A 23,628-nucleotide genomic window follows, 5' to 3' on the forward strand; every position below is an offset into this window, starting at 1 on the left:
TGGGGTGCTGGGGGCTGCCAGGGACAGCGGTGGGCCCAGCTCAGGGCCTCCTAGCAACTGTCCCCACAGCTCAGGCAGTGGCACCTGAGATGGGCCTGGCGACTGTGGCGGTGGCGCGTCCTGCGGTTGCAGGTGGCTCAGCGGTTACAGAGTCAGGAGGACAGCCGGGTCCTTTCCCAGGTACCGGCAGGGGCCCCATCTCCAGCAGGCCCTTTCCAACAGGGCCACACCTGAGCATTCCTGAGCTGCACCCTCCCTGGCGGCTGTCCCCTGAGCCTCTCCGTTTTCAAGGACGGATCAATTCAGTTAGGAGAAAACAGCCTGGATTCTTTAATTCAGCTGGTGACCAAGGGCTCCACCCAGCCCTACAGTCACTGGTTGAGAACAAGGCTTGGCCCGTGACACAACTGTTGGTCACACCAGCCCGTGATGGCTGTGGGTTGCTGAGCGTCACCCCTTCCTGACATGCAGAGCCTAGCTTCCCTGGTCACAGATCACATGTATCCTGAGCCAGGGCTTTTGGCCTGGGGCAGAGGGAAGGGCCCTCGCTTTCCTCAGGGACAGAAGGATCTGGGCCCAGTACTGACCACACAGACCTGGAAGGGAGCCAAAGAGCACCTCCCTCCCTGATTCCAGGCCTTTAAGAAGTGGCACCAGTGTCTGGCAGCCAGGGCCCTGAGGACCAGAGCCAGCAGCAGCATGAGGCCCTGGAGCAAGGCAGGCCTCAGGAGGCCTGGAAGCAGGCTGGAAACTGCCAGAGCCCCAGCACTGGGTGGACCTGGGGCGGAGAAGGGGGCCCAGCTGCAGCTGTGACTTGTTCTCATGGAAAGGAAAACAGATCGGAGCCCCACCCATCTGCGGAGCGCAGGCTCAGGCCACAGAGAGCCCAGGCCAAGAACTCTGAAGGACAATAAAACACCCTTCTTAACCCCAGCCACTTCTCTGTCTCTCCTAAAGGGTGCCTGCCCCTGCCAGCTAGCCCCTGTGATCCATTTTCTCTGCCATCAGGCTGCTCTGTTGACACTCGCCCCCTTCTCCTGCCCCTGAGATGGTGAAGACTCACAAGAGGGACTGGGACAGGGACCAGCCTGTGTGCTTGTGTCAAGTTACAGCCCCTGGGCAGCGGGGAGCAGTGCCAGGCAGACAGCTTCCTGGACAGGGTGCTCCGAGGGGAGGAAGCAGCTGGCAGGAGGAGGGGGTTCCGCCTGAAAAATAAGCCAGGAAGAAGTCAGTCGAGCTCGACCAACCTCATCTTCACCCTTGATGGTAACAGGCAGGGTATCCTTTCACCCTTCAGGGCCAGGGGAGAAATGGGAAGGCCAAGGGTACAAGGGTTCAAACACCTTTAACCCTTAAGAGGCAGTTTCTTGAGTCACAGGGATACGTCTTTCAAACAGCAGCACTGTAGAAAGGGGAGAAACCCAGTTGAGCTCTCTGCTAAAAGGAGGCCAAAACTATTAGGTTTCAGTCCAAGGTCCGTCCAGGGGCCACCGCCTGACGGGGCAGTTGGCAGGCAGGGCAGTGGCTGCCTCTTCATTCCCAAATGGGTGGCACCCGGCTGCCAATGCCTTGGAGGTGGAAGCGTGAGGCGCTATGACCTTGCCGTGTCTCCTCTGCAGTCCCACAGGGCCTGCTGCAATGTTCACTTTGCCTGTTCTCCTGGCGCCCAGGAGCAAGGTCACTGGCAGTCAGTCCCAGGCTGGCCCCAAGGGGCTCTATTAGCAACAGCCCTTCTCGGGGTGGACGGCGTTCTACCCATGGGGTCTTTGTGGAAGTGGCTGTTCCCCACCAGAGCACAGACTCTCAGCTGAGCAGGAACACCAGGTTCCCAGGTGGGGCGGACTCAAGTCTAGCCAGAGCCTGGGAACCTCACACCAGTCTAGCTGCCATCATTGTGTCAGAAGGTGGAGGCCAGGGCTGGGGAGAAACGAAGAATAGGGGTCTCCCAAAGAGCCAGGATGGAGATGAGGAAGGCGGGACACAGTGGCCTCAAGCTAAGGTTGTCAGGGTGCAGGGTCACAGCGCCTCTGTCTCCCTCTTGTCCTGGGGGGGCCTGCTGAGAAGCTCAAATGTGTCTTCCACCACCTGCCACAGGCAGTTGTCCAGCGGAAACTCGTTGTCCACCAGGTTGACCAGGAAGTAGTTGTCGTGGATGTACTGGATGATCATGCGGGAGGGGGACTCCTCCTCATACAGCTTGCCCCACTGCTCAATCCACAGCGCGAAGGCCTCATCCTGCGTGTGTGCACATGCAAGCACATAGGCACACACACACACACACACACACGGAGTCACAGGCACACACGCACAGAGAGGCACAGGTACGCACAGACACACACGGAGACACGGCAAACATACAAGAAAGCACAGGTACGCATAATCGCACGTACAGAAACACACACACAGAGACACAGGCACACAGAGAGGCACAGGTACGCACAGTCCCAGACAGACAGACAGAGATACACAGACACAACAGCCAAGTTACCAGAGCTGCCCCTACGTCGGGGCTCCATGCTCAGCACCCCAAGGGCCTCTGCTGCTGCCCAACAGGATGTATTCCAAAAACTCAGCATAGCCCATTGCCAGTACCACCCCCCTCCCCGGGCGAGAGGTAAAACACCGTGAGTCAGAGTCAGGCTGCTGCCAGCCCTGGGGGTGCAGCCTCCAGCCACCTACCCAGGACCTGGCAACACGGCCCGCACAAGGCTCTGTAGGTGGGCAGGGCAGGCCTGCTCTTGGCCCCCTTACCTTCCAGAACATGAAGCTGACCGGGTCCACCACTGTGGGCTGGATGATCTCTCGGCCAGGGAAGATGCCCCAGGTGACCGCGTTGGGTTGCAGCTCAGGGGCGTTGGTGATATTTTCACCCTGGGGGAGGTGGGCAGGAGCAGACTTGGGGTGCAGACAGCTGCAGTCCTCTCACCTGGAGCGCGCACCCCTGTTCCCCTCTCCACCCCCCAGCTCTGCAGCTCTGTGACCAGCCACAAGCCTGAAAGTCAGAAGTCATCCTGGCCTTTTCTGTCCTCCACCCGAAGTGCCAATCAGCTCCTCTTTCAGTGGTTCTGCTCACTTCCTCTCATGTCTCGCCTGGCCAGGCCTCTCTTTGCTACTTAGACCACCAGGCCTGGGGACTCTTGTCTGCCCAGCCCTGTTATCCACACAGCTGTCCACTGGGACCTGCCCCCAATCAAACACAGGGCCAAGGCTACCTCTTGCCTATAAGGGAAACCTCAAATGCCAAGCATGACAATTGAGACCCCTAAAGACCTGGGCCTGGCTAACACTTCAGCCTCCCTCTGACCCCATTCAGCAAAGAGGCCTTGGCACACCCTCGGCCCTTTCTCTGGATTGCCCTTTACTCCTCATCCTTAAAGATTCAGATTACACAGATCCCTCCCATCACCTCCTCTGACCTCTCAAGTTAGACATCCCTCCCTCATCTCCAGCTTCCTCCGCTGAAGTTCACTGTTACAAAGTGCAGCCGCTTGCGCCCATTCATAATTATCCACTGATGGCCTCCTCGCTAGGCTGGGAGCTCTAGGAGTGAGGCCTGGCTCTGTCTGCTAATCTGCTTGGCATGATGCCTGGCCCAGTTGGGCACTCTGTGATTGCTGAATGGCAGAGTAAATGTGGGGCCCTTGGCCCTGGTGCTCTGGCCCTGCCGGGCGCCCTTTGACCCAGGGCTGGCCTACCTTCACATCCACGATGTGGTAATTCACCCGGAGTTCATACTTCTTCAGCACCTGCAAAAGCGCCTCCACCGTTTCTCGGGAAGTGAAGAACTCTAAGTAGGCCTGCGGGAGGGAGACAGGCAGTCATATAACCTGCAGGCCTCGCTGGACACCTTCCATGGGCGCTGCTGAGCGAGCTCTGTGCTCTGAAACACTGGACGCTTGTCCTGCTGACCATGCTGGGGAGACACCCATGAGGACACGTGTGGAAGGACACTTAAGGTGTCGGGATGAACAGCGGCCACTGGCTGGAGTTAGCAAATACATGAATGACAGGGAGGGGAGCAGGTATGTGCAGTTTCTTGGTCTCGACGGGTCTGAGGGCCATCTGGCACCCTTCCATCCAGTGGACAAAGTGTCCACGGAGAAACCATTTCAGAAGCTGTACAGGGGGCCCAGTTTGGCAAGAGAGGCCTGACACAACCTATCCTGTTTGCTGGGTGGAGGCTTCTCCAGCACTACTTGGCCATCAGGAATTAAGCTGGGTTTATTTATTTAAATTTTGGCCACCATACGGCATGTGGGATCTTACGTCCCAGACTGAGGGATCTAATCCATCCACCTGCATTGGAAGTGTGGAGTCTTATCACTGGACACCAGGGAACTCCGAAGCTGGGTTTATCTAAATTCACTTGCTATAATACTCATAAAACTGCAAAGTGGGGGATGTTAGCTCCATTTTATAGATGAGGAAACTTAAGTTCAGGGAAGTTAAGGAACTTGTCTGCACTGACTGTACACAGCAGAGTTGGTATACAAACGCAAGTCTGTCTAACCCCTGAGCCTTCAGGCTTTAGTTTAGAATGTAATTTTGACTCTAGCAGCCCCTGGAGAAAGGGATCCACAAGGAACACTAATAACAGCTCCCAGTTAGGGGACGTTTCCCACGTGCTAAGCACTTTACGTGCTTTTTTGTGTTTCATTCCCAAAACACCTGGCATATCCCCATTTTACAGAAGGGAAAGCTGAGGCTCAGAGCAGCCAAGTGACCATTCTATCCAGGTCTGTCCGACTCCGAGCCTGAGCTCCCTTCCACTTTGATTTACTGCTGCTCAGAATAAAAAGTCCCCGAGAGGAAGGCCGCTCTGTCTTCAGCCCTGGAGAACCCCTGCATGCAGGTCAAGGGGTGGGTAGCCCTATGGGTCCCTGCCACACCTTCTGGAAGACATAGCCCCCACTGGGGCCCCAGCCCACGATGGGGTCAGAGGACGGCTTCCCGTTGATGTTGGGCTGGGAGTTGATGGTGAGGATGCCCCGCCGGTTCACTCTCAGCAGCTCCTCCTTCATCAGGCTGGTTTCGGCTGCCAGGGGCTCATCATTCCACGGCAGGCAAGTCACCTGAGGAGGGTGAGCCCAGCTGGAACAACAACCCGACCTGGCGCCCTGGGTCCCTCCCTGTTACAGTCCCCATCAGAGACCTAGCCTGTCTCTCCCTCTGTAAGCCCCTTCCAGGCACCCCACATGGGGACCCCCTGACTCACCTCCTCCCTTGGCCGAGGTGCCACATCCAGACACGGTGACAAGACTCAGGGTAGGGCGTGTGGCCCACAGGATAAGGGGCAGTACCCGGGGATCCCACCCCAGCCGCACTCACTTTGTAGCCATTCTGGTTGGGCTCTCCCGAGAGGTAGTGGGCAAAGACTTGGAAGACGCTTTCCTCACTGGTCAGCTCCTCCCCCCACATCTTCAGCAGCTCTTCCTTCGGGGACTTGCTCTTTAGGTAGAAGAGGTAGTAGTCCTTCAGCTCCCCAAAGGCCGGAGAGGAGGAATTGCCCCTGGCGGAGGAGGTGCCCTAGGTCAAGTCATACTCCAGACAATGGCCTCCACCTGCCCCGGGGGCGGTGCATTCCTGTGAATTGTCGGAAAGGCTCCTCCACACTCAGACTCCCTCCTCCTTGGGATAAACAGAACCCCACTCACCAGCGGCCGTTGGGGAACTCGTCCCACTCCTGCGTGCGGTAAATGTAACTCTTTGGTCTCGAGGCCCAGAAGATGGGCCGGACATCCTCCACCCGGCGCTTGGGATGGGCACTGAGGGCCCAGGGCAGGGGACGCCTGGGTGAGAATGGAGAAGAAAGGGTCAAGGACTGGACAGAGGGAGGGAGGGAGGCAGCACTGAGCCCAGGTTCTTCCATCGAACTCAAACATCAAGCTGGACAGGCAGTTCTGGCTGAGACTGGAGCTCTAAGACACTAGACACCGCACAACCCTCTGTGCCCCATGGCGGCTGGCACAGCTAGGGTGCGCACATTCTGGGACTTCTGACTTCCTGGCCCACCCAACTCTCCTCTGTGGCTCCCGGGCCTGAATTCGGGGCCCCTGGCCTCACCTAGGGTCCTCAATCCAAAGCCCCAGGCGCTTCAGCACCTCGATGGTGGCCACCTCGCGGTTGAGGGTGTAGAAGTGGAGGCCTGGAACCAAGCCACTGGCCAGCAGCTCCTGGCACAGGCTCACGGCCTGCTCGATGCCATAGTTGCGGATGGCAGCATCATTGTCTTTGATGGGCTCGATCACATCCTTGATCTGCTGTGGCACCTCCAGTTTGGATAGCTTCACCAGCTGCCGGAGGGAGTGGTAGCCCTGCCCAAGACATGGGGGGCTGCAGGGGCCATCTCCCAGCCTGTCTCTCACCCCCCATACTCATCCCCCCGCCGGGTCTCCTGGCCCCTGTAATGTGACACAGGTGACCCAGGACAGTCAGGCCATACAGCACAAGCACCCTTGCCTACTTCAGCTTTTTCTACTCTGCAGATTAGAGTAGCTGCCCCCAACATCCCTTGGGCTTCCCTGGTGGCTTAAGTGGTAAAGAATCTGCCTGTAACAAGGGAGATCCAGATTCGATCCCGGGGTTGGGAAGATCCCCTCGAGAAAGGAATGGCAACCCACTCCAGTATTCTTGCCTGGAGAATGCCATGGACAGAGGTGCTAGACGGGCTACAGTTCATGGGGTCACAGAGAGTCAGACATGACTAACACTTTCATACTTCATAGCATCTCAGCCACAGGCCTGAGGCAGCCCTTTGGCCCCTAGATGGATCTATTGATAGCACGGTGGTCATTTAAGCCAGTGGTTCCCAAGCCTCACCAATCACCAAAATCGCCCACCACATTTAAGAAGTAATGGACAGATTCCCAAGCCCCACCTCAGATCTACTGAACCAGAACTTCAAGGCACGAGGTCTGGAAATCTATCCTTTGAAAAAGCTCATTAAATGATACTGGTGACAGTGAAGTTTGGAAACCATTAACCAAAATTTATAATGAGAGTAATAATCCCTTTCAATGACACGTAACAGCAAGCCTCTCCAACAGATACTATTGCTATTTGAGAAGACATCAGGGGTCTGAAGTGGCTAGAAAGATAGCATTTTGCAAAGACTGAGCATCCGTTTAATGAAAATCTAATAAGCATCAGAAAGAACTTGAGCCTGAACTTCACCCCAGAGCCCTGGCTGAGGGGGAAGTGCTAGGATGAGCAGGGACAGTGGTGGGAGTCCATTAGCCCTCCTGGGACCCTCACCTGAATTGGGAAGATGCCGGGGAGGATGGGGCAGGTAATGCCTATCTCGGAGCAAGCCTTCACAAAGCGGAAGAATGTTTCAGCCTCAAAGAATAGCTGGGTGATGATGAAGTCGGCTCCCGCAGCCACCTTCTCCTTCAGGTGCTTCAGATCAGCCTCAAAGCTCTCTCCTTCGGGGTGGCCTTTGGGGTAACCTGCCAACAGGGATACCGTAGAAAGAGGCTGGCTCCACCCGCTCAAGGTGAGTGATGAAGAAACCAGAGAGCCGGCAGTGGACAGCTCCGGACCCATACCTTCTAGCCTCTCAGCACGGACAGGCTGAAGTGGTGACGGCTGCACTGCTCAGATGGGCCCCTCGCCCCGAAGGTGACCCTCGGTGAGAGCTGGATTAGAGTCAGCACCGCTCCCAAGAGTGGGGGTGGACTGCCCTCAAATTCCCACACTGTCCTGCTTCATGGTCCATGCAGTCAGGCCAAGCTGACCTGGATTTGGTGGCCACAGAAAAGAGAAAATGCTACATTCACACTGGCTGGGCAGCTTGGGAGGATGGGCTTGACTCTAGGTACCGGATGAAAACGGTGCTTTTAATTTCACATCAAAATCACTCAGTGGTTCCACACAGTACAGTCAGAACCATGTTACACAAGGAAGAAGTGAAGAGAGTGGAGGTTCTGCTTGAAGAAAAGAATGGAGAGAACACGGTAATTATTCCTAAATGCCCACAGGTCTGTCACCGGGAAAACAGAGTTCCTTATTCGCTACATCTTGTGCTGCTTCTGATGGCAGAACTAGAATCAGTTTCAGAGAGCTGACTGACAGTGGAAAGAGCAGCCCCACAAAAGAACAAACTCCCAGAGTGTGAAAACATGGGGGTGGGGGGGGGCCGGGGTGCGGCTGGTGGGGCGGGGCACAGATGTCCACATCCTGCGATGGCAGGGATGTCTGGGAGGCGGAGCCAGACCTCCCCAAGGCACATCTAGATCCAGGAACAGTATACCTCACCCCACCCCACTTCCCCAGAGGACTAAACTCACTAGTGCCTTTGCCTGCACTGAAAGACTCGAGGACCTAATGAACTACAAGCAGAGCACTGGCTTCTTCAGCCTGAGGCCAGGGCAGGACCCTAAGGAAGTGACAGACCTGAACCCATGCTGTTGGACAGCCAGGCTGCTTTGCTGTGACAGGGCAGTTTCATTCTTAAGAAAGCCCGAGTCATCAAAAATGGAAAGAAGAACTACTGTTTCAGGGATAAGGGGGTGGGAGGATTAAACACCAGACTGCTACACTTTCAATAACAAGGCTATTTTTCCAGCAGGAATTTCAGAAACAGAGGTTTTAACAGCCAAAACTCTAGAAAACCTCAACGGCACCCAAGAGATCCAGCCGTTGCTGACGTTTGGGTTTTGCTACGTTCTTATTCTATGGTGGCCAGCTGGGTGCTTCCTAATCCACCCGTCCACTTTCTCATCCACTTCACCATGAGCAAGGCACCAAACCGCTCGGCAACTGTACGCTCACAGCTCTGCTGGTTTCTACTTGTGACCATCCAATACCCACCACATGTGGGCACATTCCCCAATCAACCATCTCGTGGCCCCGTGAGCAAGGACACTTGAATTCCCAATTTCTCATCAGGGCCTCCCACACTCATCCACCTCAACACCCTATTCCTAACAGAGTGGACCTGTACACTGGGGGCCTGGGGACACAGCCCAAAGCCCTCACAAGAAGTAATTTCCTTGAAGTCACATGGCTTACTTTTTAAAGTTCAGATCACTCCGATGTTCTACTCCATAACATAACTGGGTTCGTTTTAATAAGAGTGATATAATTTTCTCCAAAATATTTGAAAAAATCATGCCAAGATGATGCATCAAACGAATCCCTGGACTTCCAGTGTGTCTGGCACACACTGCCTCATCATACTTAAGTCCCTATTCAAGAAGCTTAAGGCCCAGACCCCAAGAGTGAGGGCAAGAGGGAAGGCCATGCCCTTTCTAGCAGGTAAACCTCACCTCCTGGCTGTAGCTAAAGAAACTAGAGTTGAAACTAGAGTTCTCTCTCCTGAGATCTGGATTTATCACTGAGGCCTGAAGGTCCATCTTGGCTACACCCAGGAGCAAGAAGTGGGTCACATGTGTACCATACATATCAGAGACAGGGCAAGTGTACATATCAGATCTACTGGGTGAAGCATGGAGCAGTGGAAGGCCGAGATGGGGCTCTGTGGCCCCAGAGAGGATGAGGGAGGGCTGTGGATTCCAGGGCTTAGTGAGGTCTGATGCCATTTCCTGACCTTATTCTGAGATTCTCTGCCCTCGGAATCTTAATATCTCTCTTTTGTTTGAGAAGGAATAGAGCTGGGGAACAGGCTAATAGCAAGAGAAGGCAGAGGAACAAAACTTTACAATTTGAAGGGATACAGGGTAGGGGGAAATCATTGGTTCTGATTCGTGTTCACCTTGAGTAAATAAAACCTCATTTTGAAACTGTTCACACCTCCCTAATACAGTTAAAAATAACGTGGCCCTTTTCCCTTTCACATGAAAACACAACATCCTTTTTTCATCAGGTCAAGAACACATACATATCTTCCTTGGAAGTCTGGGTGGTTAGATTTTGGCCACCAGGAGTTGAAGAAGGGGAGAGGAAGGGGCTCCCAATGGTGGGCACAGGTGTAAGGACAGAAGAGCCCTGGCCATACGACACTGGCTTATGCTACATGAACAGAAAATCAAGTTCAGTTTTGGTACTTTTCATTCCACTGTATTCAGTTGTATAGTACTTCCAAATTCAAAATGAAAAGAAAAGCTGCTCTGTATCAAGACATCTGAGCGACATTACATTTTTAAAAATGGACGGAGGACTTCCCTGGTGGTCCAGTGGTTAAGAATCTGCCTGCCAATGCAGGGGACGCAGGTTCAATCCCTGGTCTGGGAAGATCCCACATGCTGTGGGGCAACTAAGCCCGAGCACCACAGCTACTGAGCCCACGTGCGCTAGAGCCCACGCTCCACCACGAGAGAAGCCACTGCAGTGAGAAGCCCGAGCGCCACAACTAGAGAGTAGGCACCACTCACCGCAACTAGAGAAAGCCCTCGTGTAGCAATGAAGACCCAGCACAGCCAAAAAGAAATGAATGTTTTTTAAAAATAAAACTGTAAAAAAAAAATTAGGGGACGGTGACACTCCCAGGAGTGTGATGTATGAGAGGAGGAGGAAACGCAGAAGACGTGGCCTGTCCAAGCCACCTCTGCACTCCATCACTCCATTCCATCACAGCACAGGCCTCCCGCCACGGTGCAGGCAGGCCCCGGGGTGCAGTGAACCTTCCGGGTCCTCACCTGTGCCTCTCCTTCCTTCCTCTCTCAGGCCCCACCCACTGGGATGCCCCAGCCCCTCACCTGCCACACAGACGTCAAAGTAGTCACCAAACTCGTTTCGGATGTGCTTCACCAAGTCCGTAGCATAGTTGAAGCCTCCTTCCTCCTCTTCCCATTGGTCACCTATGGGGTCTGCAGGGTTGGAGGTCACAGTGCTGGGTCTCACCCCACCTCCAGGAACCTCTCTGTTCCTTCTTCCCACGCCCACACCCAGGGCCAACAGAATCTCGAAGGCAGAGCCTTCCTATTGCTGAACTTGGTGTCTGCGCTTTCCACTGTAGCACTTGTTAACAGTAGGAAGGACGACAGCAGCCAAGCCAGCAAACAGTCGCCAGGCACAGATGCAGGCAGTGGCTGGCAGAGAACAGCTGCCGCTCTGCATTCAGCCTGGAGCATCTGAGATCCCCCCCACCTGCTCACACCTAGGTGTGTCCAGGCACCTCGCCCAAGCCCACTGCTCGCTCTCCCACTCCCTGGGAACTCTTGCCTCCTGGGAGAAGCTTCCACTCATCTCAGGTGAGACATGGTCTTTGGGGATAGGGAGCATGAGGCCACAAGGACCCACCCAGCAGACTGCCGCTTCCCACACTTGTGTGCCCCAATGACAGCCGGGGCCAGAGGCATAATCAGCTACTCTCACTCCTGGGACACAGGTCAGAGCGGAACTCTGTGACTGGGTCAAAAGCTGGGAGCAGGAAGGGATCGATTCAGTGGTGTACATCACAACAGTGGGTTATCAGGCACCGGCCGCGGTCCTGACTGAATGCCTACTGGGAGGTCAAAAGGTCAAAAAGTGGCTCCATCTGTGTGTCGCCCGTGGTCCTCTTGACCCACACCTACTAATGCTACTGGCAGGGATGGGACCCGGTGACAAGAAAAGAACCATTGCAGGGACAGAAGAGGTCCTCCAGAAAGCAAGACCCCAGAGAGCAGGCCGCTGGCTCCACACCTCCCCTCAGCGCCAGGATGTTCTTCAGGCCCAGCTGCTTGGCTTTGTTCAGGTGGCCCGTGATCTCTTCACGGCTCTGATGGCAGCAGGTCATGTGCAGGATTGTCTCGAGGCCGCAGTAGTTCACGGCAGTGCTGGCAATCACCATGGACGAGGTCTCCTTGTCGGAGCCAGGATCCCCGGCTGGGTGCCAGGTCACGTCTACAAAGAGGGGGCCACCCGCTCCCATCCGGTCAAACCTGTAGGGAATTTCTTTCTGAGGAGGGGCTCCTGGGGGTGCACCACCCGTCACCACCTTCCCATGGGGTCTTGGACTTAGAGAAGCCTCACCTGCAGGCTGGCATCAGACTGACCTGCATTCACATCCTGGCTCTGCTACTCACCAACTGTGCGATCTTGGGAGAATTATTTAAACTCTCTGTGCCTCAGTTTTCTCATTTCTACAATGTGGCAAGGCACAGTGCCTACTTCTTAATAACATTCTGAGGATATCATGACAGATGGCTCCACAACTCAAGAACAGTGCCAGGTACGCAGTGAACAAGCAATCAGTGTGCTGCAATTATGATTACTCTTATTGCAAAGATAACAACAATAAAGCCATTTTCTGTGAGAGCAGCACTTTGGACTTCTCAAAGTGCTTGCATATTTACCATCTTGGGTGAATTAAGACATTTTGATGGATAAGGGTTCAGGGCACTCCTCAGAGTGGCAAGCAAGGCCTTATTCTAGGGAAAAAGAGGGTCAGCAGACACAAGTTTCTTCCATGCTACCTGCCTCCACCACTCCCCAGCCCCCCACCACTGCCCAGTCCTGGCAGCAGCCAAGAGTCCTGCAGAGCACGGCCACATTACCAGGACTAGTATCAAGAGCCACATGGATATGCTGTGTTATAAGCTGTGAAAAAGTGAAAGTGTTAGTCGCTCAGTTGTGTCCAACTCTTTGTGACCCCATGAACTGTAGCCTGCCAGGCTCCTCTGTTCATGGAATTCTCTAAGCAAGAATACTTGAGTGGGTAGCCATTCCCTTCTCCAGGGGATCGTCCTGACCCCAGGATCGAACCCGGATCTCCTGCACTGCAGGCAGATTATCTACCATCTGAACCACCAAGGAAGCCCATTATAAGCTGTGGTGCATTTGCACATTTTTGTGCCTTCAAATTTCACAACCATGGGAATGACACATAAGAGCAGGCAATACAAAGCATAAACTTTAAAAAAAGAACTGCTATTCATAAAGCGCTAATGCAATCCAGTTGGCATTTCTCGATTTCAAGGGCATAATCCAAATGCCAAACTTGCTAAAAATGTTCTCCAAGCCACTGTTTTTCAACTTTCTAAACTCTACTCATGATCTAGCCACAAACTCCATCAAAGAATGTTGTCTGGGAGAACGAACATTTTTAACTCCTGGAAGACTGTGAATAAAAATTCCACGTGCCTGGAGAGACTTTTACAGACCAGAAAGTGGCAAGTTGTGTATCAAAGCATCTCTCCGGGCTTGTCTTCTTTCCACCCCTTGGAGCTACCATTTTTCTGCTGGGTCAAAGTGCAGCCCAGCCGCAGGGCACAGTTCACCTATTCACCTTGCCTCCATTCCCAGCCTGTACTCCTTATCTTACACCAACTCACCTGGAGATGAGATTGACAGCACCCTGGGCAGTTCGGGGAGGGAAGAACTCTAGGGAGAACCACTTGTCTCCAGAGTCCATCCTCCGCTTCATCTTCTCCCGGAGTCTCTCGCATCGCTCGGGGTCCAACCCCGGCGTGGAGCACCTTGAACTGTCCTTGGAGCTCTCGCTGCCGCTGCTGCTGCCCTCCCAGCGGGGGCCAGGGCTGCCGTTCCCTCTGGGTTCGTTCACCATGGCCGAGTTCCTGCTGCACGGGGCGAGGGCAGGGGGCGTGAGACGGCGGGGCAGGTGGCCAAGCCCCAACGTGGCAGGGTCAGGTGAGAGATGCTGCGTTTTCACGCAGGAAGAAGGCTGGTGAGGGTCTGGGTGACAAGGCCCCCACCCAGAGACTCCGCAGTAAGGACTGTCTGCGCTGCCTCGCTCCAAGCTTGGCCCTCCACTGCTGCCTGACTCCAGGGACGTCAGCCCCAACCCGGCACATGCTCCTCAGCCCCTGGGTCCTCTGTGACCGCTACCTGATGGAGGGTGGCACTGAGAGCCTTCCGCTGCCAGCCTCCGAAGCTCGCATTCCCAGGGAGGGGCAGCAGTGCCCCACTGGGAAGACCTTGGGTTTTGGGCGGTCCATCTCTTCCAGGGTAAACTTAGACCCCGGACCTCTGAGTTCCTGAGAAACGAGGAACCTTCCCCAGCGGGTGTGCCTGACTGGGCGGAGCCATGACAAAGGAAGAGCTTAAAGCTGTGGCTGGGGCCAGCGCAAGGGGGCGGGCGCAGGATTCCAGGCGAGAGGGAGGGCTGAGGCACTAAGCCGTTGAAGATGGATAGAAGGAGGGGCACATGGGGCTGCAGACCGCAGCGTTTGGGTGGAGATGAGGTCAACAGATGTTCGGGGCGACTGCAGCACTTGCCAAGAAGGAACAGTTCAGCCCGAAACATCTCCTGGGACTGGGAACAGTTTGTGTGCACGCAGGATGGAGGGGCTTAGGGCTTGACGAAGCTGCCAGCTTTCTCCCAAGTTTGTGCTTCTCTGACAAGTCCATGTCATGGGTTGCTAAGTCACTTCAGTCGTGTCCAACTCTGTGCGACCCCATAGACGGCAGCCCACCAAGCTCCCCCATCCCTGGGATTCTCCAGGCAAGAATACTGGAGTGGGTTGCTATTTCCTTCTCCAATGCATGAAAGTGAAAAGTGAAAGTGAAGTCGCTCAGTCGTGTCCGACTCTTAGCGACCCCATGGACTGCAGCCTACCAGGCTCCTCTGTCCATGGGATTTGCCAGGCAAGAGTACTGGAGTAGGTTGCCATGGATTGGCTGGGTTCCAAAAGTAGCCAGATCCAAGCTCTGTAAGGGCATGGATTTATGTCCAACTTGGAACAAAGACTGTCCAGTCTGTGCATGCCTTCCAAGCTGTTGTCCTTACACACATCAGTGAAGTCAGTTCAAGAAACTGCACAGCCACCATAGCTGAAGCCCTGAACCATGGCAACCACAGGCAGGCCAGGCTGACAGATGGCACAGGGCCATGGGGCAGTTTGGTGCGGAACATGGGACACGCTACTCATATAACGCAAAAGTATCCAGTGTGTGGCAACGCGGAACATTACAGGAACAACCAGGCCAAGATCATGTGTTTCAGGGAATGCCTACTGCCAAGCCCATGTTCTTAACTAGTTTGGGGTCCTAGACTCATGAGAAACTGATGAGATCCAATACTCCTCTACCCTAAAACATACACAAGTGTCCTTGGTACATGCAGGGTCAAGGAGTTGACTCCAGACTATGCTTTCCATCCTGAGGGATGCCCATTTTGATTCTGACCTAAAGCTCTAGTTTCTCTGAAAGGGATGAACACGAAGAGTAAGAAAGGGGAGTGTGTCAAGATCAGCCGAGTCTGGCCTCTCCTCAGAAAGCGAGCGAGTGAGTGCATCGTTAATCATCTGCTGGACCAAAACAGGAGCGGGGGAAGAGGCTGAACCGCCTACAAACTAACTGCTCCTTCGTTTGTTCATGAAGACTTATTAGCTCTAACCAGGCACTAAACTCGTTTCAGCATTTTTTCACTTAATCCATTTTAAGTTAGGACCCCAAAGGACCCTTTTGCAGCTGTGGATTCACATGTTTATCTCCCCTCTTCCCAGTTCCCTGAGACCAGAGCCAAGTATTCTGCCTATGGTATCCCAATGCCTGGCATCCGGTAATAACAACTGGCACTCACTGGGCACCAACAGGCCAGGCACTGTTACACCGTTCTCAGAACAACCCTCCACCAATGGATGTGCGTGCTCAGTCAGTCAGTGTGTACAACTCTTTTTGACTCCATGTAGCCTGCCAGACTCCCCTGTCCATGGGATTTCCCAGGTAAGAATACTGGATTGGGTTGTCCTTTCCTTCCCTAGGGGATCTTCCGGACCCAGGGATCGCACCGGTGTCTCCTGCCTCTCCAGCACTGGCAGGCGGATCCTTTACCACTCAGCCACCTGGGAAGCCCCTCTGCCATTTGATGAGCACTTACTTAATCGGTGCCAGGCACCCGCAACAGTGGAGAAATACTGGAGTCCACCACTCTTAGAGGGGCCCGGGTGGGCACTTGTGTGCAGCCCGATGCAGTGGGCGTCGGGGACAGCAGTGCCAGCGGCCCTCGGCTCTTCTCAAGGTGTTCAGCCACTCTGGCACGCTGCGAACAGAATCACCGCGTCACTGGGTCACGGGTGGGGGCGGAAACCAAGGCCCAAGTCCGGTCCCAGGGCACTGGGTCACCACCCCACCTCAGGGCCGCCTCAGCCCTTAAGTCCCTCCGTCCAGGTTGGGGGCCGAAACTGATTCTCTGCTCCAGGGTTGGGGGGTCGCAAGGCAGTCAGTGGGGGCTACATTAGTCTCACCGAGGGCGCGCGCGCAGAGGGGGCTGGCCAGCCTCCACCACTCCCCGCACCCCCCCCCCCGCAAGAGCCCGCCCCCCGGTGGGTGGCCCCCAAGGCCCGGGTCTCCCCTGCGGGCGACGTATGCCTCGCCGTCACTCACCCTCTGGTCACTGATGACTCAGAGCTAGCGGCCTCCGCAGCGGTGTGGCGGCTAATGAGGCTCCGGCGGAGGGGGCGGGGCTCGGGAGGAGGCGAGGCGCGGGTGTCAGGTTGCTAAGGGAGGTGGGAGCAGAGGACGGAAACCGCCCTCGCGGACGCCCGGAAGCCCCGCCCCCAACATGGCCGCGCCCAGAAGTCTCGTTGGAAGCCGGCCCTCCGCCGTCATGTGACGCGAGCCCTCGCCCCACCCGTCTGCAGCCACTCCCCGTCTCCATCCTCAAGCTCGAGAGGGCCACGTGACACTCCCGGGACCAGTCACGTGAGGCGCGGATCCTGGGTGGGAGGGGGGTTGGCAGAGGGGGCCAGAGTGGCAGTAAAGGAGGAAGATGGCGGGATGCAGGGGGTCCCTGTGCTGCTGCTGCAGGTGGTGTTGCTGCTGCGGTGACCGTGAGACCCGCACCCCGGAGGAGCTGGTAAGGAGCGGGTGGAGTCGGGCTGGGGAGGGGGCGGTTGCTAAGGGACTGCAAGAGGCGTTGCCGGGGGTGGGGCCGGGTCGAGCTAGGCCCGCAGGTGGCCGCGGGTGGGGCCTGGGCTCCTCACGCCGGGCTCTCGAAGCATCTGCACGACTTCACGTGCCCAAGTCTGGGGTCTTTTCTCATAAGCCCTCCCTGGAATCTGAGGGAAGATCTAGGCCAGCTCCAGTCAATCTCATCCATATTAATTTTTTAGTTTTCACCTAAAAGGAGTTTTGAATGAAACGAGCATTTTCAGAATGAGCCCCTTCACTGGACTTTGCATATCATGCCGCTGGCTTAGTTTTTCCAGCGCTCTGTGACTGTATCCTTCACCCTTTCTGGGTCACTGATAATCCAGCTTCCCTCTGCAAAGCACCCTGGGAAAACTTGAGTTGTATCCTCAGAGTTGACAAGTCTCTCCTGATGTAAGACTCCACGTGTTGTCAGAAGGAACCTGAATTCTTTCCCTCTTAAGCTGGCAGGTGACATCTTTGAAGTGTCCTGAAGATGAGTGGTGATTTGAAGAATGTATGGTAGGCGTGAAGAACTCAGCTGATGACTGTATACCCTCACCACATCACCCCCATCCCAAAATGTTTTTGTTTGTTTGTTTTAGGTGTTCCCATTTGATGATAATGGCTACAGAGGATTTAGAAATTAGTAGCTGGTTTCAGTAAATCCTTCTGTCTCTTTCCACTTTTAAAAACATTGAAAGGGTCTCCCTGCTCTGTATTTGTTTTTCTAGACCATCCTTGGAGAAACACAGGAGGAGGAAGATGAGATCCTTCCAAGGAAAGACTATGAGGTAAGATTCTTAGATGCTGTCTGGGTAACAGAAGAAGTGAATGACCAGCTCACTTCAGACTGAAGCATTGGGATTCCAACCAGAGATGCTCTGTGACCTTCTCTCCCAGGGAGTGAGTAGGTAAGAGATAACTTCTTTGTCAGAATGGGCTGTTTAAGAAGCCCTTTTTTCACCTTAGCCTCAAAGCAGGGTCTGAGTGTGTCTTCAGGCTTTCATCAGTCTGTTGCACCTTAACCTGGTTAGAGCATGTGTTTGCCATTAGACTGTTTGCTTTTGTAACTTGTAGAGACCCAGAGTCAAAGCCACTGACAGCATTTGCTTGTAAACATGTGTGAGCCAGGAAGCCTTGCTTTTCTTCTAAGAGAACTGAGTTTTCAGATGATTGTTTCCTGCCCAAGCAGCTTCTCTTGGAATTGTCAGTTCTTGGTTATAGTTCCTGACTTCATGCACGGGACTCAGAGAGAGAGAGCGTGTGTGTGTGTTTTGTGTGGTGGGGAGCAGTAGGGCCAGTGCTGCTGCTGCTGCTAAGTCGCTGCAGTCGTGTCCGACTCTGTGCGACCCCATAGACGGCAGCCCACCAGGCTGCCCTGTCCCTGGGATTCTCTAGGCGAGAACACTGGAGTGGGTTGCCATTTCCTTCTCCAGTGCATGAAAGTGAAAAGTGAAAGTGAAGTCGCTCAGTCATGTCTGACTCTTAGCGACCCCATGGACCGCAGCCTACCAGGCTCCTCCATCCATGGGATTTTCCAGGCAAGAGTACTGGAGTGGGGTGCCATTGCCTTCTCTGAAGGCCAGTGCTGCTAGAGTATACCTTTTATTATTTAGTCAGCTTATAGTGACATTTCTATGACTTTTGAAATGGCAAAAACAAGCCATGGTTGTGATAGAGGATTTTCATATGATTTGCAAAAAGAAGCTAGGGAAAAATCTACAATCCTGTTCATGAAAAGATGACTGTTCATTTTATTAAACGTCCTTTTCCGTGCCTTCTTTTAAATAACAAAGTGAAATTCTACTAAATACACTATTTTAACATGGTTTTCCCTCCCAGTTGATAACAAATTTTTGTTTATCAATACTTTTCTGTAATTCATTTTTAAATGGGGAAATAGTATTTCATTATCTATGAAATAAGATAATGTTTTTTATCTGACTTTTCTGTGTTATGAATTGCATGGTGGTGACCATCCTTACTTGTTTATCTTTAATTGCTTTCTTACAACTAATTCCCAAAGTGAGATTAATCGTGTCTATACTTAATGACTTAAAAAAAAATAATACCATGTACTTAAAAAATTCAATATTCTAGAGCAATAACATACCCAGACTAATTTTCTTTCTAATATCTTATGTACTCTTGCTATAGAATTTAGTGTATCTATTATGATCTGTAGCTTCTCATGGAACTTTTTTTAAGTTCCATGAGAAGCTACAGATCATAAATGTAGACAAATGGGCAGAATAGTACACTGAAAACCCCCCGTACTCGTCACACAGCATCGTTCAGTCGTGCCTGACCGTGTTGCATGTGTGTGCCCATCCGCTTCCCCGGTCCCCTATTATCTTGAAGGAAAGTCTATGCATCATATCATTTCACCCATAAATAATTCAGTTCGAGTCTCTAGTGGGTAAGGACACTTTTTTTCCTATCATAAGCCAGTGCCATTTTCACACCTGAGAAATTCACAGTAAGTCCTTGATGTCAAACAACCAGTGTTTGGGTTTTCTAGTTGTCTTATAAATGTCATAAGTACTTTTTCATAGTTTGTTTGAGTTGGGTTCCAAGTAAGGTCCTAACGTTGCACTTGATACATCTTTTAAGTCAAATAGGTTTGAGAGGAAGTAGATTCCACCTTCATCTTTGTTTTGTTTTGTTTCATCTTTTTTTTTCCCCTTGCAATTGACTTAACAAAATAATTTTAAGAGTCTAAAATTTGCCAACTGTACCGCAGTGGCATAATGTGTTACTCTGATGTGAGTGCTTTTAATCAATCAAAAAGCACTATATCCAATGATGTATTGTCTCATATTTCTTCTTAAAAATTTATTTTATTTGGCTGCGCCAGGTCTTAGTTGCAGCAAGCGGGACCTTGAATCTTCGTCAAGGCATGCAAACTCTTAGTTGCAGCATGTGGGATCTAGTTCCCTGACCAGGGATGGAACCTGGGCCCCCTGCTTTGGGAGCATGGAGTCTTAGTCCCTGGACCATCAGGGAAGTCCCATAACTCTTAAATACGTGTTTGCTTGTACACAGTAGAAAGATTTGCAAGAATTAGTATGATAATCCATTTCGTGCTGTCACCTCGCCATCCCTCCTTGAACCTGGTGATATCATTCTGATGGTTACAACTGACACTGTCCCAGCCTTTATCCTCCTCCTGAGATCTCAACACTGCATGTCTGCTCCATTGATCTTCTGTTCCCTTCACTCTTTTTGCTAAATTGCACTCATGTCAGTAATGCATTTCCTCTCACCTGATATGCATATTTGTGTAAATTTTATGGGTTAATGTTCTTCCATGTGAGTCATTAATATTTCTCAATTAACCATCTTCTTGAGAGCATCTGCTGTAAGAGCAAGTTAGTTAGGCATTGATTCAGAAAAGTCAGCTCAGATTTTATTTATGAGGGATCAACTAGAAAACCCTTCTGCTGAAGATCTTTCTAAAATGTGCTACTTCCTGCCTTAGTGGGCTTCCCTGGTAGCTCAGCTGGTAAAGAATCGCCTGCAATGCGGGAAACCTGGGTTCAATCCCTGGGTTGGGAAGATCCCCTGGAGAAGGGAATGGCTACCCACCCTGGTATTCTTGGCCTAGAGAATTCCACGGATAGAGGAGCCTGGCAGGCTCACAAAGAGTTGGACACAACCAAGTGACTAGCACACACAGTTCATGCCGTAGTAAAAGTTCATTGTATGTACTTGACTTTTTCTTTAATAAGTTCGGGATCTTACAAGATGTTAGAATCCCCGTTTGACATCCATTCTCATTATAGATGGTTTGAATAATATCAACTCCCTGTTTGTGGGATGAGACCATTCCCAAGGAGTGTTGTTTTTCTGCATGCCACAGAACCTATAGTGCCCTTTTGAGGTAGAGAAAGGCACCCCCTTAGAGCTGAGGACTTAGAATTTCTAACAGGCCTCCCCTCTCTGAGTCATTTCAACGCCGACACCTCTGCTAAAGGCCCATCGAAGGTGCTTTTTGTGTGGGCCGTAAGATGCCTTCCTGAGTGAATTTGGGCTACACCTCAGTCCCCATTTGTGCCCTGTAGCCGAATGCCATGTTTGCTCATAACCATGGACATCAGCCCTGCAGCCTACCTATACAAGTTTTATTTTTAAAGAATTTTATTTTAAAGAAGTTGTTAGTTTCCCAAACCAAAGAGCAACATATACAGCAGAAATAACAGAAAATTAGTCATGACAAAGGAGAAGTAATTATCTGGTTTTAATAATAGATCATATAGTTCATGGGTACATGTTTACCAAGTGTCAAATTTTCAAAGCTTAAAAAAAAAGTTTGGTGTTCTTGTATTACAGTTTTTTCTAAATGCCCCTTTTAATAGCCTTATTGAGCTATAATTCACATTCTATACAATTTACCCATTTAAATTGTACATGCAGTGGTTTTTAGTATATTCACAGAGTTGCACAACTATCATCAAATCAATTTCAGAATATTTTCATCACCCGGAGAGAAAACATGCACCTGTTAGCAGTCACCGCCCACTCTTCTTGCCCCTGACCGTAGGCAAGCACTAATCTACTTTCTGTGGCTATACCTTTGCCTGTTGTGGATGTCTGCAAACCTTCTCAATGTTTATGGAGCCTAAGCATTATTAGAACCATCAAGCAAATAATTGCTAGTGATTTTTATACATATTGGGCATGAAGGATATCATATTTTTCAACATGTTAATTTTTTCCCATTTGTTCCTAGAATGTGATGTCACTTAATTGATTAAAATGTGTGTGTGTGTATACATACACACATATATATGTATATGTGTGTGGACATACAATTACCCCTTGAACAACATGAGTTTAAAGTGCTCAGGTCCACTTACATGCAAGTTTGTTGTTTTTGTTTTTTCCAATAAATATTGTATTTTCATTTTATAAATCTTTTAAGTGTGGGGAAGAATTTGTGTTGCATTAGAGATCACAGTGTGTGGAATCTAAAGAACTAGGGTTGAGTCCTGATTCTATCCACATTATTTCAGCTTGTTGTCCTTGGTTGAGCCATTTATCAAATTCTTCATTTTTGAGGAAGAAATAGCAAAATGTGGATTTTTACCTGTGTGGAAAGTTGCTTCCCCTAACCCCTTTGTTGTTCAAGGGTCTACTGTATGTGTGTGCATATGTGTGTGTGTGTGTGTGTGTATGTAAACCATATATGTGTATATATATTACCACTAAATACACATATGTTTAATCATTCACTGATGGGTCTAGTTTCCCAGCAGAAATATTGTTTAATGGTTGGTTTTTTTTTTTCCCCTGATTGTTTTTTTTTGTTTTATAATCAGGCAGACAATTTTGTTTTAATATAAAAAAATGTTCACCATATTTGCCAGGAAAATTTTAAGTAATATCCAGATGTGAGTGCCTACTGAAATACCACCTCAGAGTTAACCATTGTGAACGGTTTTCCCAAACGTTTTCTATTGTTTGCTGACATACAAATCTTTGTTTAATCAAAATAGGATGCTATTACACCTTTTAATCTACATCTGCCTTTATTTATTTTGCATCTTGCCTTTTTAACTTAATCTTTGCACATTGGCCACATCTGTCCTTGAAGACCTGTCCAAATTCTTTTAATGGCTACATGAATGTGTGCGTGCTAAGTCGATTCAGTCGTGTCCAACTCTGTGCAACCCTATGGACTGTAGCCTGCCAGACTCCTCTGTCCATGGGATTCTCCAGGCAAGAACACTGAAGTGGGTTGCCATGCCCTCCTGCAGGGGATCTTCCCAACCCGAGTCTCTTACGTCCCCTGTATTGGCAGGCAGGTTCTTTACCACTAGTACCACCTGGGAAGCCCTATGACTACATAGTCTTGCATATTGGGTGGATAAAAGTTGATTTGATCAGTCACCTGCTGCTACTCCAGGACCCTTTTAGAAAAGGAATTTGGACTTTGGGTAGTCACAGAAATGGAATGAACTATCACATGTCACACCTGCGTTTGTTTAGCGGCTGACTCTGAACTCCTGTGCGGGAGTGTGGCCACCAGGCCAGTGTCCCAAGTTTGTTCACTAGCTGATGTGTAGGTAGCAACAGGTTACGGGGAGAGAGCACACAGCAGACTGTTTTCCTTTGGTGCCAGACTGCTACTGCTTGTGCATGATGTAGAAATAAAATCACTTCCTTTGAACTGTTCCTCAGAAATGTCCCTGGCACACCTGCAGATTGTTTGCGAAACTGCTGTGTTCCGTGAAGTTTAAGGAACTGTTTTAGGAGCCAGGCTGGATCTGTGCCTCTTCTAACATAAACTGGAAGTTGTTTTTTTAAAACAGTCTCCACGTTTGTCTTGTGACTCACCTCTTTTTCACAGATCCTAACTGCAGAAGATACTTAAAATTAGACTTGCTAAATTAATTTGGTTCTGGTTAATGGAAGCATTTGTTCATTAATGGAGTAAGTTGGGTAACACCAGTGAGGGCATGAGGACTTTAGTGTTTGGCAGAAACAGGGCACTTAAAAATATGTAGTTTAAAACTTCCTAAAGCGTAAAGTATTCACCTACAGGGGTGCTGCTGAAACGTCCATGTAAGTGATTTTGATTAAGAAGGACCTGAGGGCGTCCAAGAGTCTGTGTTTCTAACAAGCCCTTCCTGAGTGCTGCTCTGGCCATCAGTGCTTTGAGTGGAACTGGAAGGTTTATCCTTTCCAGGTTATGGTAATTCTTCCTATCTGCTTATAACTTTTTCTTTACTCACACATCCCTCTTTCAGAGTTTGGATTATGATCGCTGTATCAATGACCCTTATCTGGAAGTTTTGGAGACTATGGATAATAAGGTGAGTTCCTTATTGATCTTTTGGGACCAAGTAGGTTTTATGACAGCCTCTT

The 23,628-nt window shown here is 51.2% G+C and overlaps 3 protein-coding genes across 13 annotated transcripts in view; 2 read left to right on the plus strand and 1 right to left on the minus strand.

The window, feature by feature from the left end:
• The window catches only part of C16H1orf167 (chromosome 16 C1orf167 homolog), a 22,613-nt gene extending 21,800 nt beyond the window's left edge, over positions 1 to 813 (plus strand). The window contains exons 21-23 of the mRNA XM_070384404.1: positions 70 to 180; positions 494 to 579; positions 637 to 813. Of these exons, the coding sequence (XP_070240505.1) occupies positions 70 to 180; positions 494 to 579; positions 637 to 813 (374 nt within the window). The remainder of the gene's footprint in view (positions 1 to 69; positions 181 to 493; positions 580 to 636) is intronic.
• On the minus strand, positions 307 to 16,339 carry MTHFR (methylenetetrahydrofolate reductase). 6 transcript variants are annotated; one of them, XM_070385253.1, is made up of 13 exons: positions 16,231 to 16,339; positions 15,725 to 15,886; positions 13,218 to 13,463; positions 11,587 to 11,825; positions 10,659 to 10,769; positions 7,255 to 7,448; positions 6,064 to 6,314; positions 5,655 to 5,789; positions 5,329 to 5,509; positions 4,890 to 5,072; positions 3,696 to 3,797; positions 2,752 to 2,871; positions 307 to 2,235 (listed from the first exon to the last, which is right to left on the minus strand). In XM_070385253.1, exons 3-13 carry the CDS (start codon positions 13,448 to 13,450, stop codon positions 2,017 to 2,019), a joined length of 1,968 nt encoding a protein of 655 aa, XP_070241354.1. In that variant the 5' UTR covers positions 13,451 to 13,463; positions 15,725 to 15,886; positions 16,231 to 16,339; the 3' UTR covers positions 307 to 2,016. The 6 variants fall into 6 exon arrangements, with proteins under 6 accessions (XP_070241354.1, XP_070241357.1, XP_070241356.1 ...); XM_070385256.1 differs by having other exon boundaries at positions 13,218 to 13,543; XM_070385255.1 differs by lacking the exon at positions 16,231 to 16,339 and adding an exon at positions 15,978 to 15,996.
• Positions 16,340 to 16,426: 87 nt separating this feature from the next.
• Positions 16,427 to 23,628, plus strand: part of CLCN6 (chloride voltage-gated channel 6) — a 33,931-nt gene continuing 26,729 nt past the window's right edge. For 4 of the 6 annotated variants that reach the window (XR_011467290.1, XR_011467291.1, XM_005889189.3 and 1 more), the window contains exons 1-3: positions 16,555 to 16,702; positions 17,490 to 17,549; positions 23,511 to 23,576. Coding sequence is in view for 4 of the 6 variants with exons in the window: in XM_005889189.3 (XP_005889251.2) it covers positions 16,616 to 16,702; positions 17,490 to 17,549; positions 23,511 to 23,576 (213 nt within the window). In the remaining 2 variants the exon portion in view is untranslated. The other 2 variants (XM_070385249.1, XM_070385250.1) reach the window with 2 other exon arrangements.

The sequence above is a fragment of the Bos mutus genome, chromosome 16 (assembly GCF_027580195.1).
Source record: "Bos mutus isolate GX-2022 chromosome 16, NWIPB_WYAK_1.1, whole genome shotgun sequence".
NCBI lineage: Eukaryota > Metazoa > Chordata > Mammalia > Artiodactyla > Bovidae > Bos > Bos mutus.